This window comes from Littorina saxatilis, linkage group LG5 (assembly GCF_037325665.1).
Source record: "Littorina saxatilis isolate snail1 linkage group LG5, US_GU_Lsax_2.0, whole genome shotgun sequence".
Classification (NCBI taxonomy): domain Eukaryota; kingdom Metazoa; phylum Mollusca; class Gastropoda; order Littorinimorpha; family Littorinidae; genus Littorina; species Littorina saxatilis.
In genome coordinates this window covers 40,095,216-40,118,222 of record NC_090249.1, presented here as the reverse complement: position 1 = coordinate 40,118,222, position 23,007 = coordinate 40,095,216, and the positions used below count along the sequence as shown (strand labels likewise).

General features: G+C 43.3%; 1 protein-coding gene across 1 annotated transcript in view; it reads left to right on the top strand.

Moving 5' to 3' along the window:
• The window catches only part of LOC138967110 (uncharacterized), a 239,891-nt gene that overhangs the window by 127,406 nt on the left and 89,478 nt on the right, over positions 1 to 23,007 (top strand). The window contains exons 2-3 of the mRNA XM_070339590.1: positions 1,683 to 1,827; positions 19,594 to 19,661. Coding sequence (XP_070195691.1) covers positions 1,683 to 1,827; positions 19,594 to 19,661 — 213 coding nt within the window. The remainder of the gene's footprint in view (positions 1 to 1,682; positions 1,828 to 19,593; positions 19,662 to 23,007) is intronic.

The following is a 23,007-nucleotide window of genomic DNA, read 5'->3' as shown; positions in this document are numbered from 1 at the left end:
AAAACAAACAAAGATGATACCGCTAATAGGAAAAGAGCATGCACACATGATAGTAATGCATAATTTTTGTTGATGAAGCGAACTACACAAAACAGAAAAACAAGTCGCGTACGTAAGGCGAAAATACAACATTTAGTCAAGCTGTCGAACTCACAGAATGAAACTGAACGCAATGCAATGTTTCAGCAAGACCGTATACTCGTAGCATCGTCAGTTCACAGCTCGTGGCAAAGGCAGTGAAATTGACAAGAAGAGCGGGGTAGTAGTTGCGCTGAGAAGGATAGCACACTTTTCTGTACCTCTCCGTTTTAACTTTCTGAGCGTGTTTTTAATCCAAACATATCATATCTATATGTTTTTGGAACCAGGAACCGACAAGGAATAAGATGAAAGTGTTTTTAAATTGATTTCGAACATTTAATTTTGATCATAATTTTTATATTTTTAATTTTCAGAGCTTGTTTTTAATCCAAATATAACATATTTATATGTTTTTGGAATCAGAAAATGATGAAGAATAAGATTTACAAAAAGCCGGATATGACGTCATCAAAGGCATTTATCGAAAAAAGAAAAAAAACTTCCGGGGATATCATTCCCAGGAACTCTCATGTAAAATTTCATAAAGATCGGTCCAGTAGTTTGGTCTGAATCGCTCTACACACACACACACGCACAGACAGAGGACAGACAGACACACTCACACACATACACCACGACCCTCGTCTCGATTCCCCCTCTATGTTAAAACATTTAGTCAAAACTTGACTAAATGTAAAAAGACACACAGCAGACATATACGATACCCAGGTTACGTAACCCAATCAGTAGCAACTGCTCCGCTAGCAACAAGCACTTCACTTTCATAAATATGATTGCGATGGAAATTTAAACCCCCTAGTGAGTCACTACACCCGAAAGTCATCATCAGTGGCTAGGGGGAAAGAGACAGCATTAGCCAGGCTGCTAGCTGTGTAATTCACGGATTCATTACAACCCGCTTTTGCAACCCCCTTCCAATATGGCTCCCGTGTTGCATGCTTTTTATTTTTTATTTTTGCTAGCAGGGGGATCAGCACTGATTCACAACCTGTTGTTGGCTGGTCGGCGCCTTCGTATTCAAAAGCCGTCCTTTTGGACGTGATTGATCAAGATGAAAGGGATGAAATACTACACTCGGGGTCTCCCTGTCACCACCCCCCCCACCCCCCACCCCCACCCCCTTTTTTATTTTAAGTGGTGCGTGTGTGAAATGTGTGTATGATTTTCTTTGTCATTTCCTTCATCTTGTTGTCAGGCAGCAAAATTAATGGAGTGGGTAGTAGTCTCGGCAGCAAGTCCTACCGATGACGAGAAATTACGATAGGTGGAAACTGTTAGCCGATACTATAATTATTGTGTCGGAGGTTGAATAACATAATCATTGTTTTTTAATTTGTCAAGTATGTGTGTGTGTGTGTGTGTGTGTGTGTGTGTGTGTGTGTGTGTGTTTGTGTGCGTGTGTGTGTGTGCGTGCGTGCGTGCGTGCGTTCGTGCGTTCGCGTCTTTAAGTGTATGTGTCTGTCTTCCTCAGTGTATTTGAGTTGGTCTGTCTGTGTGTGTGTGATTGCGCCTGCATATACTGATCAGTCCGTTTGCCTGCTTGCATTCTTACCGGCATGTACGTTGTCTGTGTGTTTCAGGTTCGCACCATTGCGTCTTTCCTAAGGAGTGGCGCGGAAGATGGTACCAGAACGGTCTCGGGGAGATCACCATCAATAAGCACTCGGTCTCACATAAAGGTCACTGTTTCGCCAGTCATCGGAACAAATACGTCTTGTTTGACAAGTAAGAATCAGACTTGTTGCTTAAGTACATGATATGTCTGTCTGTCTGTCTGACTGTCTGTCTGTTTGTCTGTCTGTCTGTCTGTCTGTCTGTCCGTCTGATGTATGTCTGTGTGTCTGTGTCTCTTTTTATTGTCTGTCTGTCTGTCTGTCTGTCAGATCGCATCCAAAGTTATACCATAACTTGATTCTGCGTTACGAATAATGCTGCATGGTAGGGAGACTGGCTTCACTTTGTAAAAGCAGGTGTCTTAAAAGCTTGATTAACAGTCGTAAACTAGACAAAGAAGGAGAACTCTTTTTGGGTTAGTTCTACTGAGTAACTTCCCTTGTTTGTGTACGTGGGTAAAGATACTTGCGGCGTCATAGAGGACTCTGGCCTTGGTGCCAACAAGCGGCGCTTCTGGACTACTTTCTGTTTCCAACACCGGAGAGAAGCAGCGCCCTGAAGCGCATTCACTCACTTTGATTTAATTAATTACCATACTTGTGGTGCGTTTTCGAGCAAATCGTTCCGTATGCGTCTAGATTAAGATACCGTGGATTCCCCACATTCTTAAGATTCGTAAAAATCGCCAGAAATCCCCCCCCCCTAAAAAAACCCAAAAAAACCCACCCGGTCAGATCAATAGTATCCCTTTAAAATGCAAGATCACGATGATCTTCATTTACGTTTTTTAGCAAACATTTGACTCCAATGTAGGCGTGAACATCACGCACATCGCCAAAAGGGAGAAACAATATCCTTTGCTTAATACGATCTTGTTAAGACTTTGCAATCATCCCCAATGTGCATCAGGCAAGGTGCCCTGTTCATGAACCATTAAATGGCGGAGCCAACCTTCGTGCGCGTGCGCGTGCGCGTCGACTTCAAAGCCGGATCCGTTCTTTCCAAGAACCTTTTTCCTCTCTTGTTGGATATCAAAAACACATGAGAACACAAAGCTATCCTTCTTCGCGCGGGCGCCTAAGCCAAACGCGTACAGCCACCTTCATAAAAAAGAATAAGCTCCGAGATGATCGAACGGAGTTTCTTGTTGTTTTTCTCCTTTTACATTAGAAGCTGAGGTCGTGTGTGGAGGCTTTCGCGTGCCATGGAATCCTTTGAAGAGAAGACGGCACAAAAGAAAATCCATGGCAGAATCTTAGATTATATACAAAAGTGATATTGCTGCTGTTGAATAAAAAATATTTCTGCGCCTTCTTTGCTCTGCAGGCTTTGAAAGGGTGGGTACAATGCTGGAAAATTAGGAATCGTGGTCGCGGTCAAGAAAATTTTCAAGACTTTGTCTAAAGGTCACAAGTTCAAGTGACTTAATGTTCAGCAGGTTCGCTGTCAAAAAAATGCTGCCTCGCGCTAGAACCTTGAAATACAATAAGTCCACCATGATGATTAGACCGCAAAAAGGTTATTGTCAAGGTCAGAGGGCCGCAAATGCTAATATTGGTTTGTTCATTTGGTTTATTTGTTTGTTTGTTCATTAGGGGTTGTTTCTGTATCGATTTGAAAAATAGGGTTTGTTATTTGTATTGCATGAGTTCAAAGTGTGAAGGTTTCAAGTGTAGGTGTAGGTGTATTTTCTGGTTTGTTTTCCTACTGGCGGTAGTGGTGGTGTCATTTTACTCATCCCGCAACGCTGAACGTACCAGTGTGGCTAAAACAAGCACTTCCTGAAGGGAACAGTATCCCTTCAAAGACGTCTTCCTTTCCGGGCAAACGATCATGAGCACCACCAAAGGTCTCTTCGGGTTGTTATATATGGAGAAAGACCATCAATCTACCAGGACATATAGCGCAAATGTGACCCTCCACCACGAAATGAGTCGCATGTCACCTTGCGCGGTTCTGCGCTAGGCTTAAAAAAAAGTCCGGGGAATGTCTGGTAACAGTGTGTGGATAATCTTAGTCACAGGCTTATAACTCAAACAGTTTTTGCTCTTTTCTAAAACGGTTTTCACCACTGGATAGAGCATAAAAAACTCTTTATGAAAATGTAAAAATATGAAAATCATGCAAAGGTGACATGCGACTCATTCCGTGGTGGAGGGTCACAAATATACAACCTGGCTGGCCCCAGTCCAGAGAGAAGGATTTGGGTACAATGCTGCAAAGTTAGGAGGCGTGGTTGCGATCAAGTATTAATTTGGCAGATGGACGTAGGTGTATTTTACAAATTCAGCAAAAGAGCAAAAACAACAAATCTTCTGCACAAAAAGCAACGAGATTTAGACCGTTGGTGTATGTCCAAGGCGAACGATACCCTATATAGAAAGGAAAGTATCTTTAATCGTTCGATCGCATTTACATCCGTATTGATTTCATTTTCAAGGGTTCTGTCCGTTCTTCGCCCTCCTTTCCCAGACTCCTTCTCCCAACTCCACCTCCCTCCTACCCCCCCCCCCCCCTCGCTCCTACTACTACTATACTGTTAACCAGAAAGAAATAGCAATTCTCCAGGGGGACAATGTTCCTTTAACTGTTCGATCACGCTTACTCACATATTGATTCTTTGGGTTTTCAGCGTTCTATTCGTTCTTTGCCCTACCCCCGACTCCCTTTCTTCCCATTCTCAGCCCCTCGTCGCGATATAACCTTCGTGGTTGAAAACGACGTTAAACACCAAATAAAGAAAGAAAGATTCTCAGCCCCCCCCCCCTCCACACCTTCCTCTCTACCTCCATATCTCCATACCATCCCACACCACCCTCCCCCCTCCTCATTCCCTACCCGCACATCTCCGCCCCTTTCTCGCACGCTTTTTACATTTAGTCAAGTTTTGACTAAATGTTTTAACGTAGAGGGGGGAATCGAGACGAGGGTGTGGTGTATGTGTGTGTGTGTGTGTGTCTGTCTGTCTGTGTGTGTGTGTAGAGCGATTCAGACTAAACTACTGGACCGATCTTTATGAAATTTGACATGAGAGTTCCTGGGAATGATATCCCCGGACCTTTTTTTCTTTTTTTCGATAAATGTCTTTGATGACGTCATATCCGGCTTTTTGTAAAAGTTGAGGCGGCACTGTCACACCCTCATTTTTCAATCAAATTGATTGAAATTTTGGCCAAGCAATCTTCGACGAAGGCCGGACTTCGGTATTGCATTTCAGCTTGGTGGCTTATATTTGGATTAAAAACAAGCTCTGAAAATTAAAAATATAAAAATTATGATCAAAATAAAATGTCCGAAATCGATTTAAAAACAATTTCATCTTATTCCTTGTCGGTTCCTGATTCCAAAAACATATAGATATGATCTGTTTGGATTGAAAACACGCTCAGAAAGTTAAAACGAAGAGAGGTACAGTAAAGCGTGCTATGAGGCACAGCGCAACCGCTACCGCGCCAAACAGGCTCGTCACTTTCACTGCCTTTTGCACTAGCGGCGGACTACGTTCAGTTTGATTCTGTGAGTTCCACAGCTTGACTAAATGTAGTAATTTCGCCTTACGCGACTTGTTTGTTCTCACATCGATTTTGGTCAGGGTAGAAAATCGACCCCAGAGTTCGTGGACTAAGAATTACTGGGCTGCAGTTTTTCGAGAACACTTCAGTAAGAAACAACACAATAACTTTTGCTCAAATTCCACGGTCTACCCCCAAAACAGGACCGGCCAAACAAAAGAGTTTGTCTTTGGCACCGGGTTTATCAATGCGCGATTTTGCGGGGAAAATTTGGTCTTCAAACAAAACTGCATCGATCGTTGTTGTTTTCATCGCTCTCAGGCCGAGTCTTTCTTCGCCGAAGAAAGAGAAAAAGGGGTAACCCGATATTTCGCGTGCTTTCAAGAATAAAGACAATATTTTTATTGTGTTTTTGTTTCGCCCGCAGCAAAAACGAAAACCAAGTGCAAAGAGAGAGTGCAGTGTATGCTGAAGTATCCCTTTTGTGTCGAGAATAACTTTTCTTCGGGTGATACGTGCATTGTGGCCGATAGCTTACGCAGAAAACGTTTGGATGTCAAGGACGGCTTGGGATCGATAATTGCTATGTCTGGAACTCGCACCTGCGACACTTCCCGTGTCGAGCGACGGGCACCATTGAGACTAGCGCACTGAACTAATTATTTTGTTCTTGAAATGTCAGCATATATACACTGCCCAAAATAAGTCAAGGACCAAAAATCCAAACACAAATTACGCAAAAACCGATCAACCAAAAACATGGAACTTTTAATATGTTGTGGTCAAATCATTCAACAACAATCACGCCAAAGTGCATTGAATTCCATTCATAAACAATTGAGTTATTGTCTCTTAAGTGAAGGGGGAGGGGTCAAAATCAAAAGTCGCAAGTCTTTGCAGATTGTCAATTCCAAAGTTTCACCGGTTCCCAAAGTTCAATAATGGGTATAACCCCCACGATTCTGGCGGCACTCGTTGCAGCGATCCCTCATTGAGTGGACAATGTTTGCCAGATTAGCCTGGGGGATGGCCTGCCACTCTTGCTGAAGAACGAGCAGCTGTTGGAGGTTTGCAGGTGGAGCATGATTCTCGCGAACACGACGGCCCAACATGTCCCACGCATGCTCGATAGGGTTCATGTCGGGACTGTTGGCTGGCCAATCCATCCTGTTGATCTGTACCAGCTGGAGGAAGGCGTCCACAAGCCGTGCTCGATGTGGGGGCAGCATTATCGTCCTGTAGCACTGCATGGGGCCCAATCTGACATAGCATGGGCAGGACTTGGGGCCTGAGGATCTGGTCCCTGTAGACAAGGGCATTCAAGTTGCCCCGTACATGGTACAGTGGGGTCCTGTGGTGCTCGCTGATCCCAGCCCACACCATCACTGACCCTCCCCGGTAGGCTCTTCTCTCCCTCACGCATGCAGGGATCATGCGTTCTCCTGTACGCCTCCAGACCCTGGTCCTGCCTTCATCATGCTCCAGACTGAATCGAGATTCATCGGAAAACAGTACCTGGGCCCACTGCTGTCGATTCCATCTCAAATGGCGGGTGGACCAGGCCAGTCTTGCCATCATGTGACGTGGCGTCAGTAAAATGCGGCCAAGTTGACGCCTTGCGTGCAGCGTCTGGTCATGAAGGCGGTTGCGGACGGTCTGCTCGTTGATGTCAGTGTTGGTTGCCACCCTAAGTCTTCGTCTGATGGTGCTGGCAGTGGTCGTCCTGGTCTGCAACGCCTGGCGTGTGATGTAGCGGTCTTGACGTTGTGTGGTGCTTCGAGGGCGCCCAGACCGGGATCTGGTTTCCACACTTCCAGTGGCCAGAAAGCGCTGCCGCAGCCTCACGATGACGGAATGGGAGCAGCCAAGTCTTGCAGCAATCTCTCGGAGCCGGATACCCTCTTGAACCCAGGCTAGAGCTCGTCCGCGGTCGACAAGGTTCAGATGACGTCTTGGAGGCATGGTTGTTTGGTGGCCTGCTGTGATTTTGCCTGGGCTTATAAAGCATTTCTGGTGACGACAGTTCACTCTCAGAGGACCAATGGTTCACGTGAAAAAGATTGATTGGGGCAAAATCACCTGTGCTGAGCTCTGCAGGAGGGTTACTTTCACGTGCGTTTTTCGCAATATTGCGGATTCTTTGCTCGCCTGCACAGAGAAACAGGCAAAGTCCGAGTACCGGTTTTTGCTGTCACAGCAAAGGCAGGGAAGCTGTCAAGACGACCACAAAGCGTAGAGGGTCATTGTCGCTGATTTTTGTGATTTTTGCACAATCAACGTTGGGATCGAAAAATGGCTTTTGGTCCTTGACTTATTTTGGGCAGTATATGTATACTGGCGACTACAATTGAAGTAGAATTTAGGGCACTGTGCATACGAGTGTGAACACCTCAAGGGCTAACGCGTTGACATAGTTTATTCGCTTCGTAGCAGTCGCAAGAACCATTCTCTACATTTAAGGTAGAGTTTACGCACCACGCAACTGAGTGTATTATGTAGCCTAAATTTGCTTGTGACGGAAACGGGTTCAAATAGCATCATCGCACACTTCCTGGTGATTTACATGTGTCGCTTTTGACTGAATTTATTGCGGAGGCGAGTGTGTGTGTGTGTGTGTGTGTGTGTGTGTGTGTGTGTGTGTGTGTGTGTGTGTGTGTGTAAAACACTCACCAGAAAACTACCGGACATACGCTTTTTTTCGATAACTGATTTGATGACGTCAGAGCATGGAATGAAAGGATGACACGATGTCCAAATCCGCTCTCACTCCAAGGACAGCTAGTTGTAGAAGGTTGATTACTCTCGGCGTGATATCTTCCGAGACAGTACAGTAGAACCTGGCTATAACGATCACCCAATTAACCTACCAAAAGTGTACTTTGTAGACAGGTGGTCGATATGAAAATGTGAATTATATAAAAAAAATAAAAAAAACTCGACGGGCATGGTATCAGGTGGCCCGTTATGGGCAGGTGGTCCTGATCGAGAGGTAATCGCCAGGGCAGATTCGACTGTGCTACATTTTTGGCCACATATTATTATTTTATGTCATTTGACTAAAAGTACTCAAGTTAATAAAAAAAAAAACTGTCTTGGCTGTCGAGTACTTATCAGTGTGTAAGGTTCATTTACCATCATATTAATTTTGTGTTTAAAGTCTATATAGCACGAATCAATGCCAGTTTCAGGCCAAATTGCTTTAAACGGGTTGCGGAAAGAAGAAAGATAAATAAACGTTTATTACTAAAACGTTTCATTGCCTCCAATCCAAGGTATAATCTTTTCATTTCTGTAAAAAGTTGTGTTGCCTGCGTCCCAAACTTTAAAGTGCAAACGATAGCGACTATCATTAAAACAAGTTGTAATTGTCTGTTTGGTTTAAACTGTTTTATTCATTTGTGCATTATTTACAAAAAACGCATATTGAGTAAACAACAACAAGCATAATGCTTATAGTGGTGTTTACAGTTAGAAAATTACATATATTTGTCTGTTTCCCAAACTTTAGGTGCAAACTATAGCGACGTTCAAGAAAACATGCCTCTTAAACTTTTGCTGACACCGATGATTACCAGGTCGTTAAGTGCAACGGGAAGATTTTGCGAATTCAGCAGACCGATTAATGATCTCCGTTTCCGTAGAAGTCAGCCTAAATCGCCGCAGTGCCAGCTTCTTGTCTCAACTGGGAACGAAAAACAGGCAATTCGTAAACGATGCCAGACAAGGATATTATACGCCAGTGGTGTTGTTTTGAATTCTAATAAATAATGGCGGCATGCTGATTTCATATCCATACGGGTTTATGGCCGACGAACACGTGACAGCAATGAAAGAAATGAAGTGATTTGTACTCTGAGGCGTAGTTTTCCTAAATTGCGGATGTGTTCTGTGTCTGTGTCTGTCTGTATATCTGCGTCTGTCTGTCTGTCTGTCTTTCCGAAAGTCTGTCTGTTTTTTCTGTCAATCTGAATCATCACATTCTAATGCCCGATGCATATGCGTTGTCGTCATGCCAACGTGGAGGCCAAAAAGACTGCCCGTCAGTCTGTCTGTATGTCTGTCTGCCTGTCTACCCGCCTCTTGTCTTGTTGTTTCCATAAGGAAACCTTTAATGCTGACTGAATGCGGAGAAAGCAGTTTTTCTGCAACGACATTGGCAGGAACAGCACCAACTTCATGCAAAAACCCTAACAACAATAGCGATGCTACTGACATCATTGCCAGTCCCACAAACACGTGGAAAAGGGTCAAATAGAATTTTAAAAAATGAGTTAAGGTTAACACCAAAAATCCAACCAACCTGCTCCAAGTACGTGTTTCACGAAATAACAAGACAACAAAAAATAGATAAACAAAAGAAAAACCAAAGAGCAGGAAAACAAAACTGTGCACTGTCTCACAGAATCTTTCCCGTAGAAGTAAGCAGCGTTCGTGGAAGATATAGAGCTTTTTGGTTGTACAATAGCCTGGAAGAGCTTTGCATGTACTGTGCACACTAGCACACAGTGAGGTTCATGCGTTCCAGTCAGTGCAAAATCCCCAGAAACGCCACTCAGCCAGAACATGAAAACGACAGTTGCAGCACGCAGCAGGGGAGGAGAAGGAAGAGAATGAAGAGCGAGTTAAGGGGAAGCCATCCTGCTGGTTCCAGGGCAGTTCCGTGATCCTCAACGACCCTCGGACACGTGGACATCACCTAGTGGCCCTGCAACCGGGGGAGGGGGGAAGCCCGGGGGGATAGGGAGCAGAGAAAGGATGTTAATAGCCGAATTAGTTGAATTAAGTCTGGAAAACAGTCGGTTGGCTACTTTTTTCCCTTCCGTGAAAACAACGGCGGCAACAACACAATCACAACCACCGATAGCAACCGCCACAACGTTATCACCCCTTCCACCACGCAAGACACTCACAACTCACCACTTTCTTTCTTTCTTTATTTGGTGTTTAACGTCGTTTTCAACCATTCAAGGTTATATCGCGACGGGGAAAGGGGGAGATAGGATAGGGGAAAGGGGGGAGATGGGATAGAGCCACTTGTTAATTGTTTGTTCACAAAAGCACTAATCAAACAATTGCTCCAGGGGCTTGCAACGTAGTACAATATATGACCTTACTGGGAGAATGCAAGTTTCCAGTACAAAGGACTTAACATTTCTTACATACTGCTTGACTAAAATCTTTACAAACATTGACTATATTCTATACAAGAAACACTTAACAAGGGTAAAAGGAGAAACAGAATCCGTTAGTCGCCTCTTACGACATGCGGGGGGCAAAGAAATAAGGATGTGGAAAAGAAGACTTTTGGTAAGTGAAATAAAGGTGATGGATCCAATCAGGTAGAAATAAGACAACAAGAAAGGAATCGGAAATCTGCAGGGAATAGTAGGGAGAGTTTTCTTGGAAGGAAATATAGGTAAAAGGACTGGTAAGGCAGAAATAAGACAAAAGAAGAGAAGTAAAGGGGTGGGGTAGCTTAGTGGAAACACTCCCGCCGCGTGAAGGCGACCCCATGGGAGCACAACTCACCACGTACGTGTAATTGTTTCACAATTAGCCAGAAGGAAAAATAATACTAAAAACGAAATCGAAGAGCATAATAATACACAGACATGTCACTTGCAGTTTTGTTGGTAAGACCAAATGAAGCCACACAAATCGCGTATTGTCCAAAAAAGAAATCGGTGTAAACAGTCAAGTGTTCATAAAACATTGAGTATAATTTAAAAGCAAGTATACCAGCACACGGTAAGATGCATACTATAGGCAGTGCAAAATCCTCTGAAAACCATGCTCAACCACTCACCCAGAACATGACCACGACAGTTGCAGCACACAGCAGGGGGGGGGGGGGGGGGGAGAGAAAAAGAGAGTGAGAGAGGAAGCAGCCCTGCTGGTTCCAGAGCAGTGCCGTGATCCACAACGACCCTACGACACGTGGACATCAAATTTAAAAACAAAGAAATATATAATTAAAGGGGGGAGTGGGGTGGGGAGGGCTTTGAAGGGAAATAAAAAGCCGAGTTAATCGTATTACGTCTGTAAACCAGGCGCCAGGCCCCCTGTCTTTTTCGCTCTTTTTTGCCCACTGTTCCCCCCTTTCTCACACCCCTGGCCAGTATTTAATATTTCCGCGTCATTTTGCGGCTTGCAAAAGGCATGCAGGAAGGTCCCACAAGGCACTACACCCATCCCTTACCCCCAACCCCCACCCGACCCCACCCTCTTTCTTTCAAAGACTCGTACTACGACTCATGCAGTCTCGGCCAGCCTAGACCCACTGAATGGCGAGCTCTGCGGCTCGGCAAGCCTAGGGACAAAGGTCCCCGATGTGTCAAGTGTGAGAGGACCCTGCTCCCTGAGGGGAACCGTGGTGCACGTGTGTGTGTGACGGCTTGTCTGTCACCGAAGCTGCTGCGTCGGGGCACTTTGGCTGGCAGCGAGTTGAGGACCTTCTGACCCCTATAGCCTCCCATCCCCTCTTCTCTCCACCAGAGTCGCGTATGACGGCGTACTAGGACCAAAAGTGATAACTTCGACAGTCGTTTTGAGACACACAGACACACATAGAGACAGACACTGACATAGACACACACAGCCACAGACACAGACACACAGACACAGACACACACCGGCACACACACACACACACACCGGCACACACACAGACACACACACACACAGACACACACACACACACACACACACACTAAGGCTAACACACACACACACACACACACACACACACACACATACACACGCGCGCACTCTCTTTTATTGGCATATACTATTAACACCAACATTGTTGATAACAAAGATCACTGCAAACTTTGGAATCATCACTGAAGACAATTCCAGTTTTTATTTTGGGCGTTACTGTCATTCAATAAAGGGGGGTAGTACGTTTAAGGTCGCCGTGATCTTCGTAGGACTTTATCATTGATCATTATACAGAACCCTTCAACAAGCTGTCACTAATGTATGAATGGTCCCTTTGATTATAAGTAATAATTGAACATATCCCATGGGCCCAGTTATCTTTAGATTTCTCATTTTAAGGTCATCTTTTTAGTAGCATACCAGCACCAACAGCCCAGAAATGGATAACCATGCAAGGTATTGGCAATTCACCAGTAACTGCAATCATTTTCAGCGATGGTGATATAATAATGATCTCTGTCTCTGTGAATAAAACTTTTGGCACTACTGTGCTATCATACAAATGCCCTGCCCTACATTTCCCCGAATAATTTGACCATCCGCCCTCCTAACCCCCCAACCCCTACTCCCCTTTCTGCTCTGTTCTGCCGCGTGTCGAATTCTTCATTTCTTCGTTTAGGATTCTGATTTTATTATTGTCATCAGACGCGTGCACGGTTATCTGCGTGACCCCCCTGGCTTTTGTCTTCACACCCAAGGCTCAGAGCAGGTTCGTTAAAATTTCATGCTTTTCAAAGCGATTTTTCATGCTCCACTTCTGCAATTACTCGGACGGCGTAAAATGACACCGGTGCTTAATTTTTAACGAAATGCGGAGTTTACTGCTGCGCTGTAATGTGTCTTTTATTTGTCTGCTCGTTTGTTTTTGGGTTTTGTTCTGTAATTGGTTTTCCTTCTGAGTCTTAGTCAGCATCCTAAGAGAGAGAGAGAGAGAGAGAGAGAGAGAGAGAGAGAGAGAGAGAGAGAGAGAGAGAGAGAGAGAGAGAGAGAGAGACAGAGAGAGACAGAGAGAGAGAGAGGTATGGGCACGGACAAAGACACATTATAAAAGAGACAGAGTGACACACATACGGACCCAAGGACAGGCAGGCGTACATACGGCGGTAAGGACGGACGGACTGACCGACGGACTGACAGATAAACAGACCGGAAGATGGACAAATACATGGGTGGATGCAACAACAAATAAAAGAAGAAGAACAGCAACGACAACGACAACAACAACAACAACAACAACAACAACAACAACAACAACAACAACAACAACAAATGAGAAGATATATATACAAAGTGATAGGAGTTAGGAACGGTTGCTAAAACGCTTGGTAAGGTAATTAAAAATATAAAAAAAGCCAAATCTTTAAAGAACTATACACGTTCTTCTGTCCGTACACAATAAAACAAACAACCCGTTAAAACATTTAGTCATAACTTGACTAAATGTAAAAAAAAAACCACCATGTCGATCCCGCTCTCACCACACAAACAGAACTCTCACTGACAACGTCATTATTTCCCCCCTGTCTCCAGGACGTCTGCGAGACGTCTTGAGGGCGACGCACGACGTGTGAACAGATGTTAGTGCACTAATCGTATTCTCACTGCTCCATTAGCGGCAACATAAATTTCCATTTAATTCAATTCTCGTCCCCATCGGCCAGAGTGCACCGCGACGACTCACACTGCTGAACAATGGAACACGAGAGCGGTACCGCACGAGACGAGAAGGAACGGTTTGCACGCGTAGAAAGGGAAATACAGTGGGACCCCCTTTTTAAGACTTCCCAATATCAGACTTCCTCCCTTTTAAGACCCTGTTTTCTTAGACTTTCTATTCATAAGGCAAACAAACAAAAAATAGTCTGTTTACGGTAACATAGGCAAAAAAAATAGGGTCGGTAGGTCGGGATTTTTTTCTCTCCAAAAAAACATATTTTTCAGTTATTTTGCCAAAAAGCAAAGACTTTTATTTATTTATTTAATTTTTTTCTCCCAAATGCAAACAAAAAAGTCTAAGGTCGCGCGAAAAAATAGGGTCGGTCGGGATACCGTAAACAGACTATTTGTTTTTTTGAGGGGGCCTAACCTATGTAAATCTACCCACATTTTAAAACTCCCTTCCTCTTTAAACCTGATTCTGTCAGATTTATGGAGGTCTTAAAAGGGGGGTTTCACTGTACTGCAGAGCAAAAGTAGAAATGCAAAGTTTGATGGACTATTCGTTTTTGACAGCACTTGGATTAGTGGATTTTAAGTTCATTTTAAAGGGCATCACAATTTGCATTGAACACGTCAGTTCGTCAGCACCTATGCACGCGAAAGAACAAGCTTGCACTGATGCAAAAAAAGTGATCACATTTAGATATCGATACATCTGCGATTAACAGAAAGTTCAAACTTTACCGAGTTGATCTTTGGATTTTGGTTTATAGCTGCAATTTTGTTTTATTAGGAATCAGCAACGTTACAACATTGGGCACAATTAAGAGCAATACAGTGCAAGAAAGAATGTGTAATAAACAAGAGCGAGACAGAGAGAGAACTCGGAACTCAGAACTGTATTGCATAGGGATAAAGGTTTTAGGCTAAGCCTAATCTTCCAACCTGTCCTTTTAACATGTACAGAGAATAATGGTAGAGAGAGAGAGAGAGAGAGAGAGAGAGAGAGAGAGAGAGAGAGAGAGAGAGAGAGAGAGAGAGAGAGAGAGAGAGCTAGAGAGAGAGAGAGAGAGAGAGAGAGAGAGAGAGAGAGAGCTAGAGAGAGAGAGAGAGAGAGCTAGAGAGAGAGAGAGAGTGAGAGAGAGAGAGAGCTAGAGAGAGAGAGAGAGAGCTAGAGAGAGAGAGAGGGAGGAGAGAGAGAGAGTGAGAGAGAGAGACAGAGAGACAGAGAGAGAGAGACGGACGGACGGACGGACGGACGGACGGACGGACGGACGGACGGAGAGGGGGTGGGGTGGGGAAAGGGAGGGAGAGAAGACTCTCGCGAGACGAAAGGAGAATTGCCGCGGAAGAAAATGCAAAATTCATTGGGTTCCTCCTTTTGAAAGGACAGCGCAAAAGTGCATGGACGCAGCTTGCTGATTTGAAAAGCGGTAACGAAGTTGCACACGAAACACAGGAGCGAGATTGCACGAGAAAGAACGAGCGGGCATAAAAGAGGAAGAAAGCCCTGCACAAAGAAGGACGATCAAAAAAAGTGGTGGGGCACTTCTTGGGGGTCTTGGTGAGAGATGATGATAATTAGTTTTAACGTCCTCTTAGAACCAATTGGCCTATCTTGGGACAGGTAGAGTTGATATGCTTTATGGGGGTACAGGACACTGGACAGACATGCAAACAGAGAACGCATATGATCGTGTTATAGATCTGGAAGTCTGTTGTTGCGATATTTCAAAATGGGGATGGAAGTAAAGATTTTGTTGGGGTTGTTGCCATAGTGTACGCGAAATATAGTTGGAGTGGAGCGGTTTTGTAGGCTTATTTGCTTTTTATTTATGTAAAATTGGTGAGAGAGAGAGAGAGAGAGAGAGAGAGAGAGAGAGAGAGAGAGAGAGAGAGAGAGAGAAAGAAAGGGAGGGGGGGGGGGGTTAATACAAACGAACGAACGAAAATGTTGTTGAGCTAGGCCTTCAGCCCGTGTGACAAACAACGACAACAACAAAAGAGAGAGGGGAATATTAAAAAATAATTCAGAAAATGCATTATACGCAGGAATGAATGTGCAGCCATTCCAGGAAGAGTGACAGAGACAGAGAGAGGCAGACAGTGAAAATTGACAAAGGAAATTGTATCTGACTCTGATGAAATAAAAAGAAAAGTGAACGTTTAAACAGCATATGGAAGTAGTCGTTTCTTTTCTGAGTGTTTTTTTGTTATTCTTTCTGTTTTTCTTACTTTCTTTCTTTCGTTCGATTTTTTCTTTCTTTGAAAAAAGGGGAAACAAGAAATGTCAACTTTGGAATTGACTTTCATTTTGTGTGTCCAGTAAAAACTGTTCCCTGATATATAAATTACCATTCTCATCCTCATCATTATTATTATTGTTGTCCGTGTCGCCATCATCATCATCATCATCATCATCATCATCATCATCATCATCATCATCATCATCATCATCATCATCATCATCATCATCATCACCGTCACCACCATCTCCACCACAACAACTTTTTCTTTTCCTTTCCAAATTCACAGTTCTGAATCATTTCGTAATTTTCAAATTGGTAGATTTTGCTGTAAGAATCATATTCCTCTTATATTCCGTTCGCGGCATGGCAGTTAAACATACATACACACGCACAAAGCTATAATTGCCTATCTCTCTCTCTCTCTCTCTCTCTCTCTCTCTCTCTCTCTCTCTCTCTCTCTCTCTCTCTCTCTCTCTCTCTCTCTCTCTCTCTCTCTCTCTCTCTCTCTGAAAAACAGAGAGAAAACAAGGAGTCCATATTGCGTCTGTCTCGGCTGACACGACCCGAACTAAAGGGGAATAAATCTCCCGCTCCGACACAATCAGGATCCATAATTCATCACGCCTGACAAATGGCGGCTTTATCCAAATTTTAACGCATAAAATTTGTTTACCAGCAAAATAGATGGTTTCAGCAGCAAATAGGAAGGAGTGAGCAGCGAATGTGAAGCAGCAAATTGGATGAATTCAACAGCAGAATAGATGAATTGAACAGCCAAGCAGATTTCTTTAACAGAAAAAAAAGATGAAAAATCCAGCAAAATGAGAACAGCAAAAAGGATGAAAAAACAGCAAAACGGACACAAATCAGCAAAATCGTAATAACAATTGAAGAAAAAGTTCATACAGAAAATGGACAAAAACATGAAATCGCATTCACTCTATTTGAAAAAAAATCAACACACACACACCATCTTGCACCATCACCAAAAAAAGGAATGTGAGAGGATGCCCATGCAGAGCGCCCTAGCAAGTACACCAGACAGTCGGATGCAGAGAATGCCCATGCAGAGCGCTAGCAGCAAGTACACCAGACAGTCGGATGCAAAGAATGCCCATGGCAGAGCGCTAGCAGCAAGTACACCAGACAGTCGGATGCAAAGAATGCCCATGGCAGAGCGCTAGCAGCAAGTACACCAGACCTACTGACGTATGAGAGCTGGTTTTGCTAGGTCGTAAAGTACATGTCAACCCACAATTGCTAGAAGGCGAACAAAGCTCAGGTGAATAAGACCCAGATACAACTCTGATTACAGTTCATATGTAGTCACGTTTGTTGAATTCATGTAATCTGCTGCTGTGATCATCTATTCTGCTGCTGTGACCATCAATTCTGCTGTCAGTTGTATTTTCTTGCTGGTAAAGTATCTAATTTGCAGTTTAAATATCATCTCAGCTGTTCAAACAGCAAATCTGCTGGTTAACCATTTTTTTTGCTGCTAAAATATCCAATTTGCTGCTAAATATTTTTTTTGCTGCCAAAAATATTTATCGCAGCTAATTTGCTGTTGAAACCCATCTTTTTTGCTGCTGGTCCATCTTTTTTGCTGCTGGTCCATCTAATTTGCTGGTCCATTAAATCCCTGCCAAATTTTAATCGACACAATCAAACCCCACTGGGAAAGAAAAAAGGCGTCTTCTTTGTCAGCAGGGGTTGGCTTTTTCTGCTTGTCAGCTCGTGGTGAAAAGCAAACGCCAAGAGTGTCTATAAAACAGCCGCTGTGAGCGATCTTTTGCCTTTTGCAAACGGCTCGTTTAACGGGCGATGATGTTGTTATCAGTATTTATTGACATCACTGTCGGAGAAAGGTGCGAGATGGTAGCACGCTGGTATTACAGCGCTGCGTATGAATACTTGATTATTTTGTTCATGAGCGCAGACACTTGGTCGCTTCTTTATTTTATTTATTCATTTATTTATGTTGCACGTTGTTGCTCGTCTTAGGTTCATCAAAAATAGTGGATTACAATAAATTAATGAAATATTATTCAGACAAAGATGAAATACATTAAAATGGAAAACGAATGCAATTTCTAACCAGCTAGGTTTGTTGATTTAATGTTCAGCATCTTCAGATTTCAACCGGTTAAATGAAATGGCGGAAATTACCGGTTAAGAGTGCGATTTGTACCATCGGGAGGGATGGGGGCGGAGAATAAGCTAGTTGTCTCTGTGTTATCTTTCTGAGCAAGTGTTCGTTTAAGGGGATACTACCTTGGGAAAAAGGCTATCAGATCACTTCCAAACTTATACCATACATGCGACTCTGCGTTACAAATAAAGCTACCGCACAGGAGGACTGCCTAAAATGTGCTAAAGGAAGTGTATAAAACGCTTCATTCAATGCCGTAAAGTAGTACAGTAAAGACCACTCCTGTGGTGTAACGTCTACTGAGTAAGGCTTCTGGCCGGGATACTTTTTGTCTCCAACCCGAGAGAGGCAGCGCTGTGAAGCGCATTCGCTCACTTTGATTTAAAAATTATCATACTTGTGGGCGGTTTCGAGTAAACCATGTCGTGTGTGTCTAGATTAAGGTACAGTGGATTCCCCATGCAGATTCTTAAGATTGTCAAATTCGCCAGAAACTCCTCCTAAACAGTCAGATCAATTGTATCCCCTTAAGTTATATAACGGAGAATAAAATGTAAAGTACACGTACGTGAGGAACAGGCGGATGAGCCAATTGGGAGAGAGAGGGCGTCGTGCGGTTTATTTTGGGGTATTTGGGTGGGGGTGTTGTCAGCTTCAAACACGAATCTCTGCTACACCAAGACTCTCAGAAATTGCTTGTCAGGATTGCACAACAGGAAAAGGTACATTGTCTTCCAAACCAGTACCTGATGGGTATTTGCCCCCCAACTGTGGTTTGTTTTACGCAATGCCTTTGCACATGCTACAAACTCATGTTGCACATCTTTCTGCGTAGCAACTGCGTCTCTGTCTCTGTCTGTATCTCTCTTTCTCTCTTTGACTCTGCCTCTTTCTCTCATGTCCTTGTGAGCTTATCAGTTCTGTGTTCGTCTGTCTAGCTTTCTCTTTAGCTTTCTCTTTCGCTGTTCGTGTATGTATGTCTGCATTTCTCTCTCTCTCTCTCTCTCTCTCTCTCTCTCTCTCTCTCTCTCTCTCTCTCTCTCTCTCTCTCTCTCTCTCTCTCTCTCTCTCTCTCCCCCCCCCCCCGTATTTTCTGTCTTCTCTCTGTTCAATTAACTTCTAGTATCTCTTCCTGTCTAACTGTCTGGCTAGGGCGGGGATGTAGCTCAGTCGGTAGCGCGCTGGATTTGTATCCAGTTGGCCGCTGTCAGCGTGAGTTCGTCCCCACGTTCGGCGAGAGATTTATTTCTCAGAGTCAACTTTGTGTGCAGACTCTCCTCGGTGTCCCAACACCCCCGTGTGTACACGCAAGCACAAGACCAAGTGCGCACGAAAAAGATCCTGTAATCCATGTCAGAGTTCGGTGGGTTATAGAAACACGAAAATACCCAGCATGCTTCCTCCGAAAGCGGCGCATGGCTGCCTAAATGGCGGGGTTAAAAACGGTCATACACGAAAAAGCCGTGTGAGTTTCAGCCCATGAACGAACAAACAAACTGTCTGTCTGTCTGTCTATCTGTTTCAAAATGTGCCATTCATACCTTTGGTAAAATCATTATAACGTTGACATCTTCTTTTGTTTCAGACCCAAAGAGTGCTTCGTATGTTTGGTGTTTTCTCCACGACACGATAACCTACTTCAATATAAAGAAAGTAAGTAATGTGTGTGTGTGTGTGTGTGTGTGTGTGTGTGTGTGTGTGTGTGTGTGTGTGTGTGTGTGTGTGTGTGTATGTGTGTGTGTGTGTGCGTGCGTGCGTGCGTGCGTGCTGGAAGACAGCTTCCTTTCCAAAGAACACATGATTATCGCATCCTGAACTCAGGTCAAAATGAGTTCGGCTCATTCTCTCCCTGACCGGACGCTACAGTCCTACGCGAATCTATCAAAACAAAAATACAGAGTTATCTCCCATATGGTTTTTATCTAAATTTGAGATCAGTGTTCGCGAGACGAAAATGATTGCAGATTGGCCGACTTCGACAGTGATCTCCGTTCTGTTCTTCACAGTTATGATAAAGACATCGTTCTAAGGTCAAAACAAGTCGAAATTTTGGGACTGCTGCCGGAAGGAGACCGTAATATATGGTTTCATCACTGTCAACTGGTTACAGAAAAAATCGTCTGCTCCAGTTAGCGCCGAAACCAAACGGTTGATTATCACGTGACACTTTTGCCTTAGAGTTGTTTGCACAGTAAATACAGCCGCGAAAAATAGCTTGCTTGAAACTGTCTTACATATCAATTCCTTTGTAATTTAAAAATTACAAAACACCATGAAAAATCATTATCGACGATCGCGAATCTGCTTATATCAATAATACATTACAAAAAGCTCTAAATATGTTTTTTAAAAAAATCGGTTTCCTTGCATGCCAGACAAGAAAACTCAAGGCATCCTGTCAGGGAGAGAATGAGCCGAACTCATTTTGACCTGAGTTCAGGATGATGATTATTGCTTTTCGGATCCATGTTAATATCTAGTTCATTCACAGTTCTCAATTTTCTGATTCTACACTTTTTCTGATTCTACAGTTTCCTTACGTGCGTCAGTGTGGTTTTGGATATAAACAAAGTTTAAAAGAAAGTTCTCATGATAGGATTGATTTCTGGAGCCGAGAACAATCTTGCATAATCTGTTTTAAACTCGACAAGGAGTAACTGAAACCGGATTCAGAAACTATATTGTTCCTGCATTAATGTATGAGGTTCAGGGGCGGGTAACGTCATTATACTTTCGTGTCAGCGTAAACAAATTACTTTGGCCACATCTATCTCAACTTTGTAGGTAGTCTCATCTTTCTGTCATCAGGTTTCATATTATCACTTCATTCATGTAAATCTCTCTCCAATTTTGTATAAATACAAACAACATGTGTTGTTTTTATTGTTCCTCAGCTGTATCAACTTACCCTCAAGAATAATAAACACACGATATCATACAATATATTCATAAAGAGTTTACCCCCATACTAATACCCCGGCTTGTATCAACACCCTCACCGAGTAACGAAAACCGTGTTGTTTGACCTTCTATATTTCAACTGCCGGAACCCGCAGCCATGTTTGCGTGCGGTGCACGACGGGAAAAGCTTTGTTCGTTTCTTGTTTTCAATTACTGAAGTCTCCTGTGAAGTGCTGAACACACACGGGCTCCGTGGGTAAGCGGCGAATCACCTGTCTCGTACCGGATATGTTCTGTCGTCTGTGGCGTCTTCGCTTTCTAGAGAGAGCTTTTAGCATTCATAATCGTGGACGGGTCTGTTGATACTCGAGACGTGTATGCTTTGGTGTGTAAACGGACGGGCGGGCGGAGGGCGGTTTCGTGTGGCATAATGACAACTTTGTACGCTTTGAAAGTTGGCATGCTTTGCCAGCTAAAACATTATCAATGTTTACGACTCAACAGAAGACTTAAAGATTCGTTCTTTCACGGGTTGTTGAGCGTGTACATCACCTCACATCTGTTGGGGGATTTCTTTCAAATTAATTTGTTAACTGGCACCTGTGCCAATCTGCTAAATTGATTGAGCAAAAATTCCTAATCTGTAAAGAATTCAGTCACACGTTGATACCAGGTAAAAGGATGCTTTTATTTTACGTAAAAGCCTGGTTTGACAGGACAAGTGTGGACAATACAAACTTCATCAAAGTTATCGCGTTTCACTACGAGTTTGCTTGAGTATCAATATTAACAACAGTGCGGAAATGTTTTTTTGTGACTACGAAGTTTGGTAACTTGCATTAGCTTCCACCTATTTTGTACACCAAAAACGAATATTACAAACTTCTGAATAAAATATGCCCCAACACATTGAAGCCCCAAAACAGCCTGCCATTAACGAATATGGGACACTAAGCTTGAATATGATAAACTTCTCAAAGTAAACCAACCTCCAATTGACAAATTTGAGACACTAAACTTAAAAACAAGTCGCGTAAGGCGAAAATACAATATTTAGTCAAGTAGCTGTCGAACTCACAGAATGAAACTGAACGCAACGCAACGCAGCAAGACCGTATACTCGTAGCATCGTCACTCCACCGCCCGTGGCAAAGGCAGTGCCCGTGGAATTGACAAGAAGAGCGGGGTATTCGTTGCGCTGAGAAGGATAGCACGCTTTTCTGTACCTCTCTTCGTTTTAACTTTCTGAGCGTGTTTTTAATCCAAACATATCATATCTATATATTTTTGGAATCAGGAACCGACAAGGAATAAGATGAAAGTGTTTTTAAATTGATTTCGAAAAAAAAATTTTGATAATAATTTTTATATATTTAATTTTCAGAGCTTGTTTTTAATCCGAATATAACATATTTATATGTTTTTGGAATCAGCAAATGGTGGAGAATACGGTAAACGTAAATTTGGATCGTTTTATAAATTTTTATTTTTTTTTACAATTTTCCGATTTTTAATGACCAAAGTCATTAATTAATTTTTAAGCCACCAAGCTGAAATGCAATACCGAACCCCGGGCTTCGTCGAAGAGTACTTGACCAAAATTTCAACCAATTTGGTTGAAAAATGAGGGCGTGACAGTGCCGCCTCAACTTTCACGAAAAGCCGGATATGACGTCATCAAAGACATTTATCAAAAAAATGAAAAAAACGTTCGGGGATTTCATACCCAGGAACTCTCATGTCAAATTTCATAAAGATCGGTCCAGTAGTTTAGTCTGAATCGCTCTACACACACACACACACAGACACACACACAGACACACACACGCACACACGCACATACACCACGACCCTCGTTTCGATTCCCCCTCGATGTTAAAATATTTAGTCAAAACTTGACTAAATATAATGACCAAGTTCTCGAAGTGCATCACAGCAATGCAACCCAAACCCAGCCTCCCACAGAAACCTCCAGACCAGCAGAAGACCCCGATCTTGTCCACTAGAACGATAGGGGATGAGCGTGCAAAGGCTGACAGTGTTTATTCAGCCCATGCTGTGTGCCCTACACCTCTCCTCCAGAGCATTAGGAAGGAAA